The sequence below is a fragment of the Dendrobates tinctorius genome, unplaced genomic scaffold (genome assembly GCF_039654945.1).
Source record: "Dendrobates tinctorius isolate UK_male_01 unplaced genomic scaffold, ASM3965494v1 ptg000113l, whole genome shotgun sequence".
In the NCBI taxonomy this organism is placed as follows: domain Eukaryota; kingdom Metazoa; phylum Chordata; class Amphibia; order Anura; family Dendrobatidae; genus Dendrobates; species Dendrobates tinctorius.
Window position 1 is genome coordinate 13,631,014 of NW_027361781.1, and position 19,910 is coordinate 13,650,923.

At 38.1% G+C, this 19,910-nt stretch overlaps 1 protein-coding gene across 13 annotated transcripts in view; it reads left to right on the plus strand.

The window, feature by feature from the left end:
* The first annotated feature begins 623 nt into the window (after positions 1–623).
* The window catches only part of CELF4 (CUGBP Elav-like family member 4), a 1,497,717-nt gene continuing 1,478,430 nt past the window's right edge, over positions 624–19,910 (plus strand). For 3 of the 13 annotated variants that reach the window (XR_012234844.1, XM_073589796.1, XM_073589798.1), the window contains exon 1: positions 624–1,052. Coding sequence is in view for 12 of the 13 variants with exons in the window: in XM_073589796.1 (XP_073445897.1) it covers positions 716–1,052 (337 nt within the window). In the remaining variant the exon portion in view is untranslated. The remainder of the gene's footprint in view (positions 1,053–19,910) is intronic. The other 10 variants (XM_073589790.1, XM_073589791.1, XM_073589797.1 and 7 more) reach the window with 4 other exon arrangements.

The following is a 19,910-nucleotide window of genomic DNA, read 5'->3' on the forward strand; positions in this document are numbered from 1 at the left end:
CAAATACATCATGTCATATGTGTAATATGTATAATATATAGAAAAAAGAGAATCACTGACTGTGACAATAGCAACACAAAACACACAAACACAAATCAGATCTACCAATTTATAGACAACACAGAACATCATAGAGGTCTGATGAATACTTAGAGTGTCTAAGCGCCGTTTCCAGCCCTTGGCTGAGCTCTGTTGTTCGGGTAGGATAGTAGAGACGGAAAAATTCACGCTTAGACTCCGGCTTCTCTTTATTATATGATCGAAAAAAAAAGAAAAAAGGAAAAAAAAAATGGTAGATAGAAATCTCCACGAGTTGTTCTGAATAATGCTAAAAAAGCATTAGTAATAATTTTGCAAAAAAATAAAATCAAAACAAAAGAAGAAAAAATAAGAGAGGATGTTAGGAGAGAATCGTGCAGTAAAATGCAGGGATGCTTGGCCCCCTGCTCACTGGGCACAATGGAGATTGACTAGCTTATATTTCTGAGTAGGGGCTGCTTGGAAGGTACCACTGAGCCCGGGCTGACAGGCTCGCTCTGCTGTGTGCCTCAGAGAAAGAACACACACAAACCCCACACCCACCCCCCCTCAGTCTGCTGGGGAGTTGAGCCGGCCCTGCCTGTTTAAACGGAAAGGACACAGATCCTGTCTGTTCAATGTATAAAAAAAAAGCCCGATCAGAGCAGGGAGAGAGAGGGGGAGACAGAGAGTGTGTATGTGTGCGAGAGAGAGAAACACCGTGTTACAGAGAGAAAAGCCAACAGGATCCTCTATGTATATAAAGATGGCCACGTTAGCTAACGGACAAGCAGACAATAGCAGCCTGAACAGCAATCACAGCAATCCAAACACCAACGGACACATGAACGGATTAAACCACAGTCCCGGGAGCACTTCCACCATCCCTATGAAGGATCACGATGCCATCAAGCTCTTCATTGGGCAGATCCCCCGCAATCTGGATGAAAAGGACCTGAAGCCTCTGTTTGAGGAGTTCGGCAAGATCTACGAGCTGACAGTGCTGAAGGACAGGTTCACTGGAATGCACAAAGGTCAGCTGCCTGCTTAACTTTTCTGCCGGCGCATGTGGGGAGGGCTGGCTGGGATGGGGGGCTTTGTCGTTTAGGTAGAGAACATTGCTAGGAGTGGGAGAACATCTGTCCACTCAACTGCCTGCAGCTTATCCCTTTAACTTTGTGACTACTCATCTGGGTTAGGCATAGGGAAAGGAGCTGTCCACTCAGTCTAGTGCTGTACTTAGGGAAAGCAGCTGTCCACTCAGCTTGGTGCTGAACTAAGAGAAAGGAGCTGTCCACTCAGCCTGGTGGTGAACTAAGAGAAAGGAGCTGTCCACTCAGCCTGGTGGTGAACTAAGAGAAAGGAGCTGTCCACTCAGCCTGGTGCTGAACTAAGAGAAAGGAGTTGTCTGGATGAAGGGGGGCAGCCTTTAAATCCTCTTTTAACTTTGTGACTGCACATCTGGAAACAGCAGTAGATGCAAATGATCTGTCAGTACAGCCACTATTCAATGATAGACTTAAACCTCTTTTTACTCTATGATTAGGGAAAGGAACTGCCAAATCAGCCTAGCACTAAACTGAGGGAAAGGAGCTGTCCACTCATGGTGCTAAACTGAGTGACAGGAGTTGTGTACTTCTCTCAGTGCTAAACTGAGAGAAAGGAGCTGGCCACTCATTCTGGTGCTAAAGGGAGGGAAAGAAGCTGTCTACTAAGTCTAGTACTGAACTTAGGGAAAGGAGCTGCAGTGTCCACCCTTCCTGGTGCTCAACTAAGGAAGGAGCTATCCACTTATCATGGTGCTAAACTGAGGGAAAGGGGCTACTGTATGCACTTAGCCTAATGCTGAACTGAGGGAAAGGAACTGTCCACCCTTCCTCATGCTCAACTGAGGGAAAGGAGTTATCTATTCAGTCTATTTCTGAACTGAGGGAAAGCAGCTACTGTATGTACTTAGCCTAGCGCTGAATTGAGGGAAACAAGCTGTCCACCCATCCTGGTGAAAAACTGAGGGGAAGGAGCTGTCTACTCAGTCTAGTGCTGAACTGAAGAAGAGGAGCTGTAAATTCAACCTAGTTCTGAACTGAGGGAAAAGAGTTCTCCACTCAGCCTAGACCTGAACTGAGGGGAAGGAGCTGTCCACTCAGCCTAGTCATGAACTGAGGGGAAGGAGCTGTCCACTCAGCCTAGTCATGAACTGAGGGGAAGGAGCTGTCCACTCAGCCTAGACCTGAACTGAGGGGAAGGAGCTGTCCACTCAGCCTAGTTATGAACTGAAGGGAAGGAGCTGTCCACTCAGCCTAGTCCTGAACTGAGGGGAAGGAGCTCCACTCAGCCTAGACCTGAACTGAGGGGAAGGAGCTGTCCACTCAGCCTAGTCATGAACTGAGGGGAAGGAGCTGTCCACTCAGCCTAGTCCTGAGCTGTCCACTCAGCCTAGTCCTGAGCTGAGGGGAAGGAGCTGTCCATTCAGCCTGGTGCTGAACAGAGGAGCAGGAGTTGTCCAGATGAACGGGCAGCCTTTAAATCCTCTTTTTACGTTGTGACTGCACATCTGGAAACAGCAATAGATGAAAAAGATATGTCAGTAGAGCCACAATATAATGACAGGCTTAATTATCTTTTTTTTACTCTGTGACTGCATATCTGGGAAAGAGCTAGACAGAGAAAGGGCTGTCCATGATGTTGGAACAGTTCTAACAATATTAAATTACCCTTCACTTTGTCATTACACATGTGGCTATGGGGTAAAATGAGCGAATATTAAATCTAAAATGCAATAAATTAAATTCTGTCATTTTATTTGCTCTCAAAAATACATTTGAAAAATTAATGGTACTTATGTTATATAATTTATCAAGCAAGAATAAATGAAATAAATCATGGAGTCATATATTGAGTTGCATATTATAAAATCTTGTAATCCCGGCAGAGGGGCTGCTGTCCCCTGCCTTGGTGCTGAAGTGGCTGTTTTAAAAGCCCCTTTATTTAGTCTCTAAGTATCTAGCTTAGGCAAAGCGACTTTAGGAGCTGTCCATAGAAGCAGTTCTGCTGAACCGGCTCCTTTAACTTTGTGCTGCACATCTGGCAAGCAGAGTGAGAGGGAACTGAAAAGCAGAGCGAGAGCAAGGCTTCATACCACCTCCCAGATGCAAGCTCTACACAAAAGAATACATATTTCTATAAATGCTTTGCACGGTAGAAGAAAAATGATATAGACTAATTGCATACTTTGCACTCATGCAGATATCATGCTCTCTTTTTTTCTGCACAAAGGCCACTATAGCGTAAACTTTACCAGGTTGTACCAAGCATCTTACGATACAAGACAATACATGGACCGGTTCAATCATCACATACTGCTCCCCCAATGCTCAAATGGAGTATAAATGCAATTACGTTAAAAGAAATGATTATTCTACAGTTCTGACTTATCTTGTACTGAATGGGGAAGAAATTACATCAGGAAATGATGTTGATGGTAATTATAATGTCATATTAACAAGAAAAAAAAGCATTATTGCATTATGTTTTAAGAAGAAGCCTGTCAGTCATGAAGAGCAATAAAAGCTTGCCTGTATTTCTCCACCATGTGGCAAGTGTTACCTGCCGCTCGGCAGCGTTTGAGAGCTGCGCAACTTACTATCTAAACCCTGGGATCCAGATATATCATAAAATAGTGAGGGTAAAAAAAAAACACTTCAAATTGGGATTTGACATAGCGTGGTGTTCTTCACCCACAAGAGAAAGTCAGCTACTGCAAGTTAATGCTGTCTCCAAGATGGATTGTCATAAGATCTGTCAAAGCAGCATTAGCATTTGAGCCGGAAGAATTGCCCAGTTTAATCATCAAAAGGTGATATTTTACAACCGACCACGGACAAATATCCAACAATTTAAGCTTTTCCAGGCAGTCGGACATTTTTTTTAGAAATAAATAAAACATGATATTGTTCCTATTAGAGATAGGAACACACCCTACTGTTCATGACAAAGTACATCCAGTTCCTTATTCTTTTGATTCCAAATATAGTATTCGCTCGTCAAAAATAACCGGGGCCGACAAGTTGAATGGATACGTTTCTTAGAATCAATACAGAATTTGCACAATGGCTGTTTTGTGTTTAGGGAACTATCTAAAGATCCAATGGTGGAGTGATTAAACAGAATTGAATATAACACTAGTCAAGGGTTAACTTTGCCAAATTGCCGCAAGTAGTAGCCTTTGGTAGAAAAAGAAAGCTCCTTAGAATCTCATGGTACAAGTGAAACAATACCCGATACCTTACACAGAGCTTTATCCAAAGGCTTTGCCTAGATTGAAAACAGTTCAAACTCTTATTACTCATTCTGGGGTGTATCTGATTTATTAGCTAATCCTGATAAAAATGTGCCTCTGGCAAGCAGAAAAAATTACTTGCTTGCCCTTGGTGATTAATTGTTGCGAGGTCTGAGCATGACAACTGTGTGAAGAATGAGACTTGTTTTTGGCTTCCAGTCTTTTTTTTTTGACCGGCTACATACAGTAGGGAAAAAAAAAGTACCAACTCAATGGTCTATTTTTTTATTCTCCGTGGGTGAGACGATCTTAGCGAAATCTTTCACCTTCCTTGATTTTCTATGTGCATTAGATATCTTAAAATAGAGCAATTCAACTTCTTTGGGTTTAAGGCTCAAAAGCATTGTTCGTCATTGGATGTAGTAATGGAAAAGGCTATATGTTTAATGCTGTTCAATATTGATTCATAGCCTGCTAATTAGCTGGTGATACATTCTTGAGGAGGCACCTCGGAGACAGCAGATAGTCCAAATCTACCAATTAATACCGTCACAGAGTGCATTAAAGAGTATAGGGAGTTGAGTTTATTTATTGTGAATGACTACGGAGGGAGCTTTAAAGAGGGATTAACCCATGATACCCTAAAGATGGAAGGAACGTTAATCTAAAACTGGTCCTAACATTGACTTTGAGCTGGAAACGTTGAGTGGATCATAATACTCGCCTTCTCGAATGTTGTTGACCATGATCTATGAGAATTATGGAAGAAAAGGTTAACATGAAGATTTTTCTCTTGGGGGGCAAAGTCATTCCCAAAGATGAAGTTGGATGATGCGTCTTGCCCATCATTTGTGTTTCTACAATTAAAAATTCATCAAATGTAATTTTTTTTAATTAGCATTGACCTGTTGAGGCATGAGAAGGTTCCTTACAAAATTCTGCACTTTGCTCATTATCACGCCGGTCAAAGACTGTGGTTTGTTTTCTGTTCCCCCAATGATAAGTAGGCGACGAACCACCCACGTATGCAGCTAGCTAATGATGGTTAAACCACTGGACGATTCATTCATAACTTCACGCTTGTGTGATACGTCTCTCTTTCTTTCTCCTCGTGCGCTTAGAAACTGACTTCTGAGAGACCTAAATGTTACTGCTCTCTGGGCAGCCATATACCGATGCATTATCTTTAAAGTTATTCAAAAGGCAATTCCAAATGGTATTTAGTATAATAATTTTCAATTATAGTAATCTAAATATAGGACCTTCACAATAGGCAGAGTCAGGTTTTATTGCTGAGACGTGCTTTAAAGCTAGGCCTGTAATGTATAACAATCAAAAGATCCAGCAGACATCTGCCATAGTTATCTTTATCCTGTCAGCATAACTGTTCCATATCTACATGTACAACTTGTAACTCAATGGCACAAAAATGTAGAAAACCCAAGCCCATCGTTCCCTGTAGTCATTGGCAGCTTAGGTTATTCTCATTTGCAATACATAAGTAGTTGCATTAATATTCTATTGTGCAAAAAGTTTTGGGGAACAGGACTTTGTTCTTCAAGTCTATGGTATTACACACCATCACTCCTCCAACCAAAAATCTTACCCAAAGCAAGGCTAGCTCTTCACGTTAGTGTTCGTAAATCCAAAGATGAACATTTCTTGGTCATCTTGTGAGTAACAATGAATAATTTATTGCTAACTAGTCTTTCACTGGTGTTTTGACCATCATTGCGAGAACTTAGGTCACCAACTTTAGCATTCTGGCGTGAAGCTCTATGCCAGAATAAGCAAGTTAATGACTTTTTTATTTTCCCCAAAAACGTTGCATTTTGACGATTATACCTTGATTCACGTAGAGCTACAGAGGCATAAGAGCCGACCATTGCAATGCTCAAATAAATTATACCACGCCAGAACAAAGGAAAGGTAGACTAGACAAGGACACTGAAAAGAATTTAAGAGCAAAGCATTTACTGGATTTGGATCATGTGAGCAGTAGACCATCATGTGACGTCACGACGGAGATCTTGATTGAAGTCAATTCTGATCTCATTTCCAAATATTTTCTCACAAAGTCTCGGATAATGGCTTAGTGATTAAAAAATGGAAGGTTTACACTAGAAAACACATTTATCCAAGTGATGCTAGTTGAAGCTGCATAGTAAAGGGTGTGATTCATAGCATATTTTCTGGAAGTAGAATTTTTGAAATTGGTATTCTGCCCTCCGTGATGTGTTGGTTGCTGTTATTGTTGATTTTTATAATTTATTTTTTAATACCCTTCACCATTTCATATCGTTATACTTATTTATTTTATTTTTGGCTATTTTTTTATTTTTACCTTGAGTGTTTCGAAATATGCAAGCCTTGTAATCCCGGAAACTATTTTCGGGTTTGCTCTAGTAATCTTAACTGGCCCACATTCAATGACCATAGTCTCTTTCGAATCTTACATCAATGACCTCTAGATAATTAATGAAGGCTCGGTACTTGGTGGTTTTGGGAAGGGGGATGATATCATGGGGGCTGACTATTTCATAAGGAATAGAACGTGTATAAAAATTCCACTGACCTTTATCTCGGTACATTGATGTGGACAGATGCAAACTAATGACAGTGCTATTTCACTGCAATATGTGCAAGAGCAAAGACTATAATAAAAAGTAGCTTAAAAAAAGCAGAAAATTCATAAAGAGAAAAACTAATATCAACCAAAATTGTTATTGTGCCAAAGAAATGAGAGAACACTTGGGTTATTCATCAATTATATTGTCATTCTGGTTTCATAATATTAAATCTATCACATCGATTAAAGGTAAATATTGGTATTGCGCATATTTTTTTCCATTCCATCGATATATTTTTGGAATACATGTAGTCATTTTGTATTATTAGCTATTTGGCTTCAATATTATTGGCTGAAAAGCTTCTGCAACCACCACAGGGTGGCATTTGGTAAAAAAAAAAAATCTACAAAGCTCCTATTGAAACCGTAGTTGTATAGGCAAGGAATGTGTTTGATGAATTTTGGTATGAATGAATTAAAAAAAAATAAATAAAAATAAAATAATTAACCACGGGTTTAGTTTGGCCATTTTCGGATAGTGTTATTAATGCATCAATGTTTCAATTGCATTCAGTTGGGTTTTTTTTATGGCTCTAAAAAGTTTAGACCAGCCTTTAACAGCAACAGGTGAAATATCAATTTATCTAGCATGTGATAAAATATATATATATATATATATATATATATATATATACATAGAGTAATAATAAATTTACGGTACTTTTTTAATTCATTTTCTTAATTAAAAAAATCCCTTTTTCATATATACATAAACTACCAACTGGTCATTTCCACAAATAATGAAAATGAATTAATGGATAAATATATAATTAAATAAAAAGACTTAATATACTTTTTAGAATGTTTTAAGAATTGTTTCAAGACTTTTATCGTAATCATTATTGATGTTTACATGGCGATCATGATTTTAGCATGCAGGCCTAGAAATGTAACCTTGAAATCAAGACCTTGCTCCAATCCGGTGGGTAGGAGTTCAGGAAGAATGGCACACGTAACTGAAAGATGCAATGTAGCATCTGTGTAGGGTGCACATCTCTCATGCCTTTCCCCCTGCTAAATGAAGCTTGTCAAAAGATATATTGCAATCCGTATTTTTTTTCTTTTTTTTTTCTTAAGCCCCCTATCGAAGAAGCGGTGCTTGGCAATGTGATAGATTCTAAAGGGGTCACAGCTTCGTGTTAACAATGGTGAAAATGAAGGTTACAAGACTGGGATGTTTCAAGGTTAGGAAATTTCATGCAACTGAAATGGCAAGGAACACTTAATAATAAGTATATCAATACTCCTTTAAGTGTCATGACAGCTATGCAATGTACAGGCTGCATCAGGCCCATAGGCGGTTCATGCTACAGATGTACATTATTAATGTCGTCAATATACCAGTTAGTCAATACAGGCCAGAAGGACATCAAACTGGGTCTAAAGTTTCTGTCACGAGATGTAGGATGGTTTTTATTTTTTTTTATATGACAGCCATTTACATGTCCTTTAATGTACTAAGAACCTTGTGCTATAGCACTGAGACTTAGTGTATAGATAAAAACAGAAGGAAAAATCTTCAGAAACCTGACACCTACAGGTCATAGTAATAAAACTAAAAACTCCATAATAAACTTTGCCAATTCATAAAATCCGGTAATGCAACTTCTTTTCAGATTGAATGATTACATGGCATAAACTTAGGTAATAATAACCAAATATTTTTAATATTTATATATATATATATATTTTTCATTTATTTATTATTTTCTGTGTGTGTTTTTAACATTAATGGCTTTTTTTGTTTTCTAGGTTTTAGGTTTTACGCTCCTAAACAGTTTTTATTGAGCTTGGCATAGATAGTGTAACACTTTTGCTCTATTTTACCTTTATTACAAAATTATCTACTTTCCGGGGCTGAACTGGGAAATGTCGCACACTTAAAAACTTGACTTTGCATGCCAACAAGTTTTATCGCGAAAAATCACTTTATCTGACGTACAGCGATATTACGGCTCTCCATTTTTACTTTGGGATTTCAAGATTTGTCTTTTTCTTCGTTTGCAGTCTCTATACGGGCTTTTATTAAAATAGTAATACCAAGAAGAGTTTATGCAAGAAAAACACAGGCTCCATAACACACTGACTAAATAAATGTAATAATAAAAAGAATATATATATATATATATACATTTATATAGTCATAATAAATATGTTTATATTCTTTTTTTTAAATAGACATACACACAAATATATATAGCTATGCATACACATGTACATAGATATATATATATATATATATATATTTATATATATATATTTATACATATGCTTTTTACATTTAGCTGTAAGGCCTGGGGTCTTCTTGCATAGTTTTGTTGGGATGACTTATATATATATGCATAGTTATGTATACATGTACATATGTGTGTGTATATATATATATATATATATATATGTATAGCAATGAATATTAATAATATTAATACTGATAAGTTTTTCATCAATCTTGTTTTTGCCAATTTATGGCTTCCGATTAAAGTTTTATGTGTATGAAGGAGATAATGTTTTGATTATGAACCTACCAAAGGCGGGTATTTGTGTGCACAGCCACATGCAACATGTTGGCACTAATAATAATAATAATAATAATAGTTAACAAAAATGAAAAATTGTTTAAAAAACTATTGGAAATGTGAATGAGTGCTTTCACCTTTGTGAGATAATATCACTCAGTGCATTAACTTGAAATCCCTACAGATAAACTCTTAAATAACATTTTGTGATATCCAAGTCATTTGTGTCAAGCGATATGTTCAGCTTTGATCTGAAAAAACCCCACGAGCCTTGAATTTTTTTTATCAACATTAACTATTATAATAAGAAAGTTTATTAAATTGATTATTATTATTATTATTATTATTATTATTATTATTATTATTATTATTATCATTATTATTATTTTAAAAAAGATAAATTATAGAATTTTATCTCCATTTTTGTAAGTGCGATATTTGTCTGTTGGTGGCATTTATGCTTTGGGTTTGAGGGTAAGTGGTTATTTTTTTTTTATTTTTTTTTTATTTCCAGTGAAAATTATAGCTTTCCCCCCCCCCCAATGTTTCTGTATTGAGGTTGGTGCATGTCATTCGTCTCCGGTTGAACAGGGATGATTGAGAAATAAGGATTTAAAACAACATAATGGCCACTGTGGATGCCTCTGATTCTAAAACTCTTCGGTTTTATCTATTAAAAAAGAAAAAGAAAAAAAGTGCGCTGGAGGAATCCTGAAGAGTGTGATTGGCATGTGGGTTAGCTTCGTAGAGGACTGTACGGTTAAGAATAAGGTAAAGTGCTCCGTGAATATGGGTGTAATACTGAAGTTGACCATGTTTAGTCAATGTGATGGGATATTTTACATATTCTACTATGTCTATTTTATTTTGTTTATTTTTATTTTTTTTTTATAATGGACCCTTCTTATAGCAAAACACTGAGCCCTGGAAGAAAAAAAAATACAAAAAGTAAAAAAAACAATACCCAAACAAAAGTTCTGATGAAACAATCTATTTGGAAGCCGAGAGATGAAACAGACTTGATGGCACTGAATGATTTTGTATTACATTATTTTTTACTCTGGATCTTGCTTTATTTCATGCCCCGAGCGATTCCACTTGACGGCAGATAGATGTTGCAGGGCTGATTTTCACATATAAGTCAAAAATGTATTTTTGTGTATCCTGATTGCAAATTTTGATATTACAGTAAGGTTACCTGTTCACTGTAAAAGCCCGGACAACATAGGATGAAATTATCTCTACTTTCTCTGAAATACTAAATTCTGTCATAGTTTTAGAATATATCGGATAAGATAATGTGGGGCAGAACGAGACCTTATCACCTGTGGGGTAGTGAAATGTTGTAAGTTGCATTAAATTAAAGAAAGAGCCATATGGGATAAATGGCACATTTGTCATTGCTATGTTCTATGTTATTATTTTACAGTAGGTCATATTGTGTCCCTTTTATATCATGTGTCTATTTTGTTTTATCTCTTATTTTATTCATTAAAGTGAGTAAAGTTAATTTTAATAATTTTAATACAGCCAATGGCGAGAGACTATCGTCATGATTAAAGATACCACGACCAATCGCAGATTCACAAACCTCCGGCGGTTTCAAAACGATGGCGCGCCGCTCAACTCTAATTGTTTTAGAAAAAGAAAAACATCTTAACAAACATGTGCGGGAAGGCCGAGGCCTCAGATAAAGAACTTTGGATAGAAAGGAAACTTTCCCCCAAAAACATTTGGGGGGGGAACTTATGAAAGCAAAGTTGACCCAGGCAAGCAAAATAGCAAAGGTTATCTTATAATTTAGTTCTCTGATTTTTGTCGTTTGTTCGATTTAAGAAGAGATGAGCACATTTGTTCAAGTGGAGTTGAATTCTCCTCAAATTATGAACAAATTTGTTTTGATCCAGACTGCGGATTTTTTGCAACTCGTTCAATGCCTATACAGCAAACCGTTGGCCAGATGCGGCCACCTTTCCACTAAACCCTATAGAGCTAGTAAAAAATTAATGATATAAATACTAATCTCTCTGCTTACCTATTCTGCTGGCCAGCAACCCACCATCTCTTCCCTGTGCTTCCTTTTTTCCCTTTCTTCAGTCCTGTACATTCTCTTCGGCCTCTTCACCGTAAACCTTGGCTTTTAGCTCAACAGGGAATTGGGTCTCACGGCCTTGGCAGCATTTTTCATGTCATAAAATTTAGACTCGTGTTATCCTAGTGATGTAGATGCCTACTGAAACCAGGTGCCTTGAGTGAAGAGGCCAATGAAGATAAGAAAGTTTGGATAGTGAACTGTAGGTGCTGCGAAATAGGAGGGCTTATAGTATTTTATTTTTATTTTTACATCTTTTGCTTATTATGCTCTAGGGTCTGGAGAGACAATAAGGAACATTCAATTAATATTGAAAAACTTCACGGCAAATCAAATTTCACTGTAATATCCACAGTGAAGTTGAATATTGGCAGATTTAATAATCTCTAGTCATAATTATTCTTTCATTTACTTGACTTTTCTTCATTCTAAATCATCTATATGGGTTTAGTTCAGCCAAGTAATCAATTTTCCACAATATTTTTTTTCGACATTGGGACAGCCATTTCTATTATTGGCTTTCAAGTTCAGAGATTTCAGTGGAAGCCAAAGTAATGTCTTACTCCATGGAGATGACTGGAGTGAAAATGACATGTATGTATAGGAATAATCAATGTCCTCTACACACAAAGAGAACACAAAGGAAGAAGAGAACAAATCAGGCTTTATTAAGTCGCCATTTATCTTTTTCTCACTGCGTCAGTTCCTTTCAATAAAGTCACGTTGGAGACCCGGATGAGGCCTATCCTATCAGGCGTTGGAGATTGAGCCACAATCTCAGCGCCAGTTGCTTTTTTCTCTTCTGTTATTTTTGTGCCGGTAGTTTTCCTTATGTGGGATTTCGAGAGGTGACGGTAAAGACAACAAAGTATGAAGTTGGCTTTACGAGAGCCTAGTGTAAGTCTACAGATGTATCCATCATTATTGAAAATTGGCCTCTCCATATGTGATATGATGTGTATTGCACCAGATGGAAGAGCGAGAAAGAGACAGAGGAGAGGAGAGAGAACGTGTGGGCGAAACATGCATTAAAATGGCGAGAAAAGCGAATGTACAATAAAGCAGATGGCATTAATCTCTTATAATATAATGAACTGCTAAGTGATATCTACATCAGTATAGGGATTATAGAAAGTCCATAGTGAGGAATATATCCATCCTGCTCTAAGTTCCTTCTTGAAAAAAACTTTTTCAGAGAAAATCACCTTAATTTGCAATTCACGTACACTTTGTGTATTCTCCCCATGTTTGTATGGCTTTTCTCCAGCTTCCTCCCACACTCCAAAGACATACTAATATGAAATTTAGATTTTGAGCCCCATCCTGGACAGTGTTGATGATTTCTGTTCCACGCTGTAGATTTTGATAAAATATGGAATAACGTAAAAATGGGGTTTAATTTTGGAGCTAAATAACTCTACTAGTCCTCATTCTAGAGATAATAAGTCTTCTACATCTCTCCTATTTGCTTGTGGACAAATAGAAAATGTTATCTTTGTACTGCTGTGACAATGGATAGGGAAAGGCCTGCACAGGCTCATACCACACAATGCAATTAATGGATGATGCCCACCAGAGATGGGCAACCACTAGATCATGGTTCTTAAATAAACTCAAAAGTTGCATCTATGAAACATGTGATATCTCGCAATTAGCTGTTGTAATTATTTCCCAATGGGCCATGTCCATAGAATGAATTGCTATAGATTTATTAGTTACATGACATGAGTGATCAACATTTCAATTTAACAATCCTTAGCTTTGTGGGGAACTAAGGCTAGGTTCACATTTGCGTATCATCCGCAACCGCATGCAAAAACGCATGCAAACACGTGCATGCATTTGCCATTGCGGACGATAGGCACGTGCTATTTTCCTGGCGATTTTTTGAATTTACACAAGCCACACCCAATGGGCATGTCTTATGTAAATTCTTGCGTACGCAAACGCAAAACGTACGCATGTCGTTGCGTACACTTGTGTTTCCATAGCCAGCAATGTGTTTTTTTTATGCACGTCATCCGCAGTCATCCGCATGCGGATATTTGACGCCGCAAAAAATGCATCAAGATGCGTTTGGCGCGCCCCGCCGCATACCGCGAAAAACGCAACCATACGCAAATGCACCCGAACGCAAACAAATGCATGTCCCTGCATACCCCATGTTAAAGATAGGTACTCAGGACATATGCGGATGTATGCGCATCAAACGCAGAGGACTAAACCGCAAATCTGAAACTGGCCTAATAAAGAGGAACTATCGCCTCTCCTGGCCTTTTTTGTACAGTGTAAGCTTGACAACAGGGCCTTCACCTCGCCTGTAACTGGCGAACTATGTGTTACTTTATAATGTCTTTACTGCTTGTACAGGTCCCCGCTTAACTGTAAAAGTTGATGATAAATAGACAAAATTTTTATGATTATTATTAAAAGTATCCATGTAAAATAAAAAATGGAGCTTCTTTTTTTCTTTTGTGCTTTTTCCTAGTGCATTATTCTAATAATTGCATATAATGAAAGGATTAAAGAGGATACATTGGAAATGGGACCTGATAGTTCATACTCTGTACCTAACTGCAACACTGGGATAGCAGATGAATGGATGGAAAATTAGACAGACGGATGGATGGGAAACACAGACAGCCAGACAGCTTAGACAGACAGGTAGATAGACAGACAGGCAGATAGACAGACAGATGAGTGAAGCAAAACTTAAAAGTTTGGGGTTCATACTGGACAGTTAGTGTACGGCGCTAAATGCTGAACACACATTTCTCCCAGAAATCCATTGCAATGATCAGAGGTCAGGGTGAAGTATGTTGCAGAGAGAGAGCGAAAAAGAGAGAGAGACATTTTTTTTCCCAGCTCAAAAGTCAAGGTCTGCATTGTTTTCAATGGGGCTTTGGTTCAAGGATGGGTACAGTTCTGGTGCCAAAACCAAACTTTGAAATAAAGTTTCGGTTGGGTGTAAGATAATGGAGTACAGGAGATAAAACACTGCAGATTCCAGGCCTGAACAAAACCCTGCAGAACTTATCCGAAGGACAGAATTTGCAGGAGGGACAGAATTACCCAGTGCTCCGGGTCAGGTGATGGTGACAAAGCCAGCCTTCGAAACAAAAGGCCAGCATGCCAAAAGGAGAGAGGATTTGGTGCCAAGGGAAATAATAGTTGTTCCTGCTGTAGCTCCAGCAGCCATGACAGTTGGCCACAATTGTGTGTACCAGCAAAGCCCAGACTCAGATAACAACTGTCAAATACCGAAGACCAGAGCTACGCCAATCAAGGTCCAGACTTCACCTGTTGACAGTCAAGCACCGAAAACCGGAAAGATACCAGTCCAGGCTCCTGACCCAGATGATGCTGGTCAACAGCCAAGGACCAGCCCCCATCGATATGGACCAAGGAGACATTCATCGGCGGTCAAGTACCAAAGGGGCACCTAGGGCATCCAACCAGAGACTCAAGCCTGGACTGGTAACCAGAGATGATGTGTAAAACGGCCATCACTTTCAGCAGAGAATTACAGCGATGGACGTGGGCAAAGGGAGAATTGCAAGTCAGATGAGGTCCAGCTGACACTAGAGCGGCCCAAAGAGAGCTGATAGACTTTGTCAATAAAATGTGTGGCTAGTGAGAATTAGCAGCGGCTCTTGTCAGGGGCTAGATAGCTGATGATCACCAGCCCAGACTTGGGTCTCTGTCTGGATGTCCTCAGGACCTCTTTTGTACTTGACTGCCGATCAATGTCTCCTTGATCTGTATCAATGGGAGCTTGTCCTTGGCTGTTGACCGGCATCGTCTGGGTCGGCAGCCTTGTTCGGCATTATTTGGGTCTTCAGTGCTTGACTGTCAATGGGTGAAGTCTGGACCTTGACTGGCGTAGCTCTGGTCTTCGGTGCTTGACTGTCATCATATGAGTTTAGGCTTTGATGGAACACGCGGCTGCGACCAACTGTCATGCCTGCTGGAGCTGCAGCAGGAACAACTATCACTTCCCTTGGTCCCAAATCTTCTCTCCTTTTGGTATGCTGTTCTTTTTTATCCAAGGCTGGCTTTGTCACTGTCACCTGACCAGGAGCACTGGATAATTCCGTTCCTCCTGTAATTTCTCTCCTTCTCGTCAGGTCTGCAGAGTTTTGTTCAGACCTGGAAGCCGCATGGCATTGCAGCATTTTATTCCCCGTGCTCCTACACAGGTATCAGAATAGGAGCTTCCACAAGTCCACTCATACCTAACAGATAGATTAGATTTATAATAGATAGATGGATAGATAGATATTTTGGATGGATGGATAATAAACAAGTCTTCTTCACTTTGCAGTTTGGGGTCACTTAGATGCTGAATCTAGCTCCTGATGATTGCACCCAGTTACAATGTATAAGGTGTTGATTTATTTTTCTTTTTTCTGTATGTAAACAATAGATAGTCTTGATGCGTTTCTTTTTTCAGGCCTCCATGCTTCCTTTCAGTAAGTCCTGCTTTGGTCTTAGCGGAGCAGTGAGGAGGTTTCTGCATTACATTGCTGTGTGCTGTTTGAAGCTCAGTTCAAAGTCCTTTCCTGGCAGCGCCTCAACCCTCTACAAACACACAAGCAATTAGCGTTTCAGGTACAGAAGGGAGAGCTAATTTTAGACCAAGAGAGGGAGTAATTGAGTCAAAAAGATATTTCCACACATAGACGGACAGGCAAATACGTAGAATATTGCACATTGCTATGACTGCACATTATAGAAGGATTTCTTTTGCATCCACAGTGCCAGGCAATGTCCAGACTGGAACACAAACAAAAAGCACAGAATGACAAATGTGCAGAAATACCTTGCAGTAAGACATATGACAGTAGTCAGCAAGTGCTGATAAGAGGTAACAGTGTTTCGGACAGTGGGTGGTGTGAACATTGTCCAACAGACTTGTTCACATTTGTGCATGTCACATGTGTTTTTAATCCAATGTCCAGACTGGACCTATGAGAGGGAGATTATCTTAGTCAAGGAGCAAGTAGTTAAAACATAGGGGTACATGTAAATAATGGCAGACATTTTTAAGGTGTACTAAAATTTTGCCCCATCAATTCGAGTATGTCATGAAGGGTATCTCAACATATGTACAACATGAATATTTATCAATGAGCCAATTTTTGGATGGGATTGGGGTCCTGATTGTTTCACTTAGATCACATTTCCTTCTAACTCAAGATATCCCAATATGTGTAGTGTGAGATAATCAGTTTAAAAAAAACACACAATACTCTGTTTGGAGAAAGTTATGCTACATGTGTTTTTTACATAGCTCCCGTGTGGTTGTGACCATGCATTACAGCCTATCAAAGGTTTTGCCAGAATGTCAGGATAGTGTATTACTGTGAAAAGTGAATTAAAGAACTTGTCCACTACTTTAACAGGATAGGTCATCAATGTCTCATAAGTGGTCGTGGCAGGACAAGGCACATCCGCCCCCTGGTCAAATCAATAAGGTGTGCAGTACCCGGCCTCGGCCATTATTAGTTGACAGAGCAGATCCATCTCTGAGCAGTTCCGGCTGCCACTGGTACCGAGAGCATCTTATCAGCGGCGGTGTCAACCCCACTGACCAGACATTGATGACCTACCCTAAGGTTAGGTCATCAATAATAAAGTAGTGGACATCTTCTATTAATAATTTATTTTTCATGAAAATAAAAGTGTTGGTCACAGTTTCAGCCATAACAAAACAATATGGGCATGTTATAATTTAGGTGGAATTACTCCTTTAATTCCTATGTGGCATTCCAATATATCTGTACTTAGAGCAAACCATAAATGTGCAAGACTTTCCTCATTTGTTCTGCCTGGAATCGGTGCATTGAGGTGGAAGTAATGAGCGGAGGCCGCTCTGCAGTTTTCCCACTGCTTTCGATGTTTATTCTTCTTGACTTTATTTTCTATAATCTCTGTCTGGTTGCTCCAGTGCAGCTAAACAGAGTGAGTTTTTATTACATCATCAATATAATCTTTAGGTAATCAGCATCCAGGCATGTGGCAGTGCCCAGTGGCTTTGTCTCTGTAGACAGAAACTGCTTTTCCAGGAAATGCTCTCAAGGTTCTGTGCATTATCCATCAGCCTCTCCGGTATTTTGCCTTTCGTTTCGACCTGTGAGCATTTCTACTAGAAATTACTAAATATGGTACGTGGGATTACTTCACTAATTCAACAGTTGTTTAGCTTAGCTTTCATACAGATAGATATGAGATATATGATATATAGATAGACAGACAGAGGACACAAATAATTTAAGCTGAAAGTATAAAAAGTATAAGACGGCCCCTATTTGAAAGAAAATACCCACTGTAATATGCCCCTTTGTACAAGAGTATAACAGCTATAATACTGCTCCTCTGTACCAGAATATAACTACTATAATACTGCCCCTATGTACAAGAATATAACTACTATAATACTGCCCCTATGTACAAGAATATAACTACTATAATACTGCCCCTATGTACAAGAATATAGCTACTATAATACCGCCCCTATGGGCAAGAATATAACTACTATAATACTGCTGCTATGTACAAGAATATAACTACTATAATACTGCTCCTATGTACAAGAATATAACTACTATAATACTGCTCCTATGTACAAGAATATAACTACTATAATACTGCTACTATGTACAGGAATATATCTACTGCCCCCTATGTACAAGAATATAACTACTATAATACTGCCCCTATGTACAAGAATATAACTACTATAATACTGCCCCTATGTGCAAGAATATAACTACTATAATACTGCCCCTATGTACAAGAATATAACTACTATAATACTGCCCCTATGTACAAGAATATAACTACTATAATACTGCCCCTATGTACAAGAATATAACTACTATAATACTGCCCCTATGTACAAGAATATAACTACTATAATACTGCCCCTATGTGCAAGAATATAACTACTATAATACTGCCCCTATGTACAAGAATATAACTACTATAATACTGCCCCTATGTACAAGAATATAACTACTATAATACTGCCCCTATGTGCAAGAATATAACTACTATAATACTGCCCCCTATGTACAAGAATATAACTACTATAATACTGCTCCTATGTACAAGAATATAACTACTATAATACTGCTACTATGTACAAGAATATATCTACTATATTACTGCTCCTATGTACAAGAATATAACTACTATAATGCTGCCCCTATGTACAAGAATATAACTACTATAATACTGCCCCTATGTACAAGAATATAACTACTATAATGCTGCCCCCTATGTACAAGAATATAACTACTATAATACTGCCCCTATGTGCAAGAATATAACTACTATAATACTGCCCCTATGTACAAGAATATAACTACTATAATACTGCCCCTATGTACAAGAATATAACTACTATAATACTGCCCCATGTGCAAGAATATAACTACTATAATACTGCCCCCTATGTACAAGAATATAACTACTATAATACTGCTCCTATGTACAAGAATATAACTACTATAATACTGCTACTATGTACAAGAATATATCTACTATATTACTGCTCCTATGTACAAGAATATAACTACTATAATACTGCCCCTATGTACAAGAATATAACTACTATAATACTGCCCCTATGTACAAGAATATAACTACTATAATACTGCCCCCTATGTACAAGGATATAGCTACTATAATACTGCTCCTATGTACAAGAATATAACTACTATAATACTGCCCCTATGTACAAGAATATAGCTACTATAATATTGCACCCCATGTACAAGAATATAACTACTATAATACTGCTCCTATGTACAAGAATATAACTACTATAATACTGCTCCTATGTACAAGAATATAACTACTATAATACTGCTACTATGTACAGGAATATATCTACTGCCCCCTATGTACAAGAATATAACTACTATAATACTGCTCCTATGTACAAGAATATAACTACTATAATACTGCTACTATGTACAAAAATATAACTACTATAATACTGCCCCCTATGTACAGGAATATAACTACTATAATACTGCTACTATGTACAAGAATATAACTACTATAATACTGCTCCTATGTACAAGAATATAACTACTATAATACTGCCCCTATATACAAGAATATAAATACTATAATACTGCCCCTATGTACAAGAATATAACTACTATACTACTGCCCCTATGTACAAGAATATAGCTACTATAATACTGCACCCCATGTATAAGAATATAACTACTATAATACTGCTCCTATGTACAAGAATATAACTAGTATAATACTGTCCCCTATGTACAAGAATATAACTACTATAATACTGCCCCTATGTACAAGAATATAACTACTATAATACTGCTCCTATGTACAAGA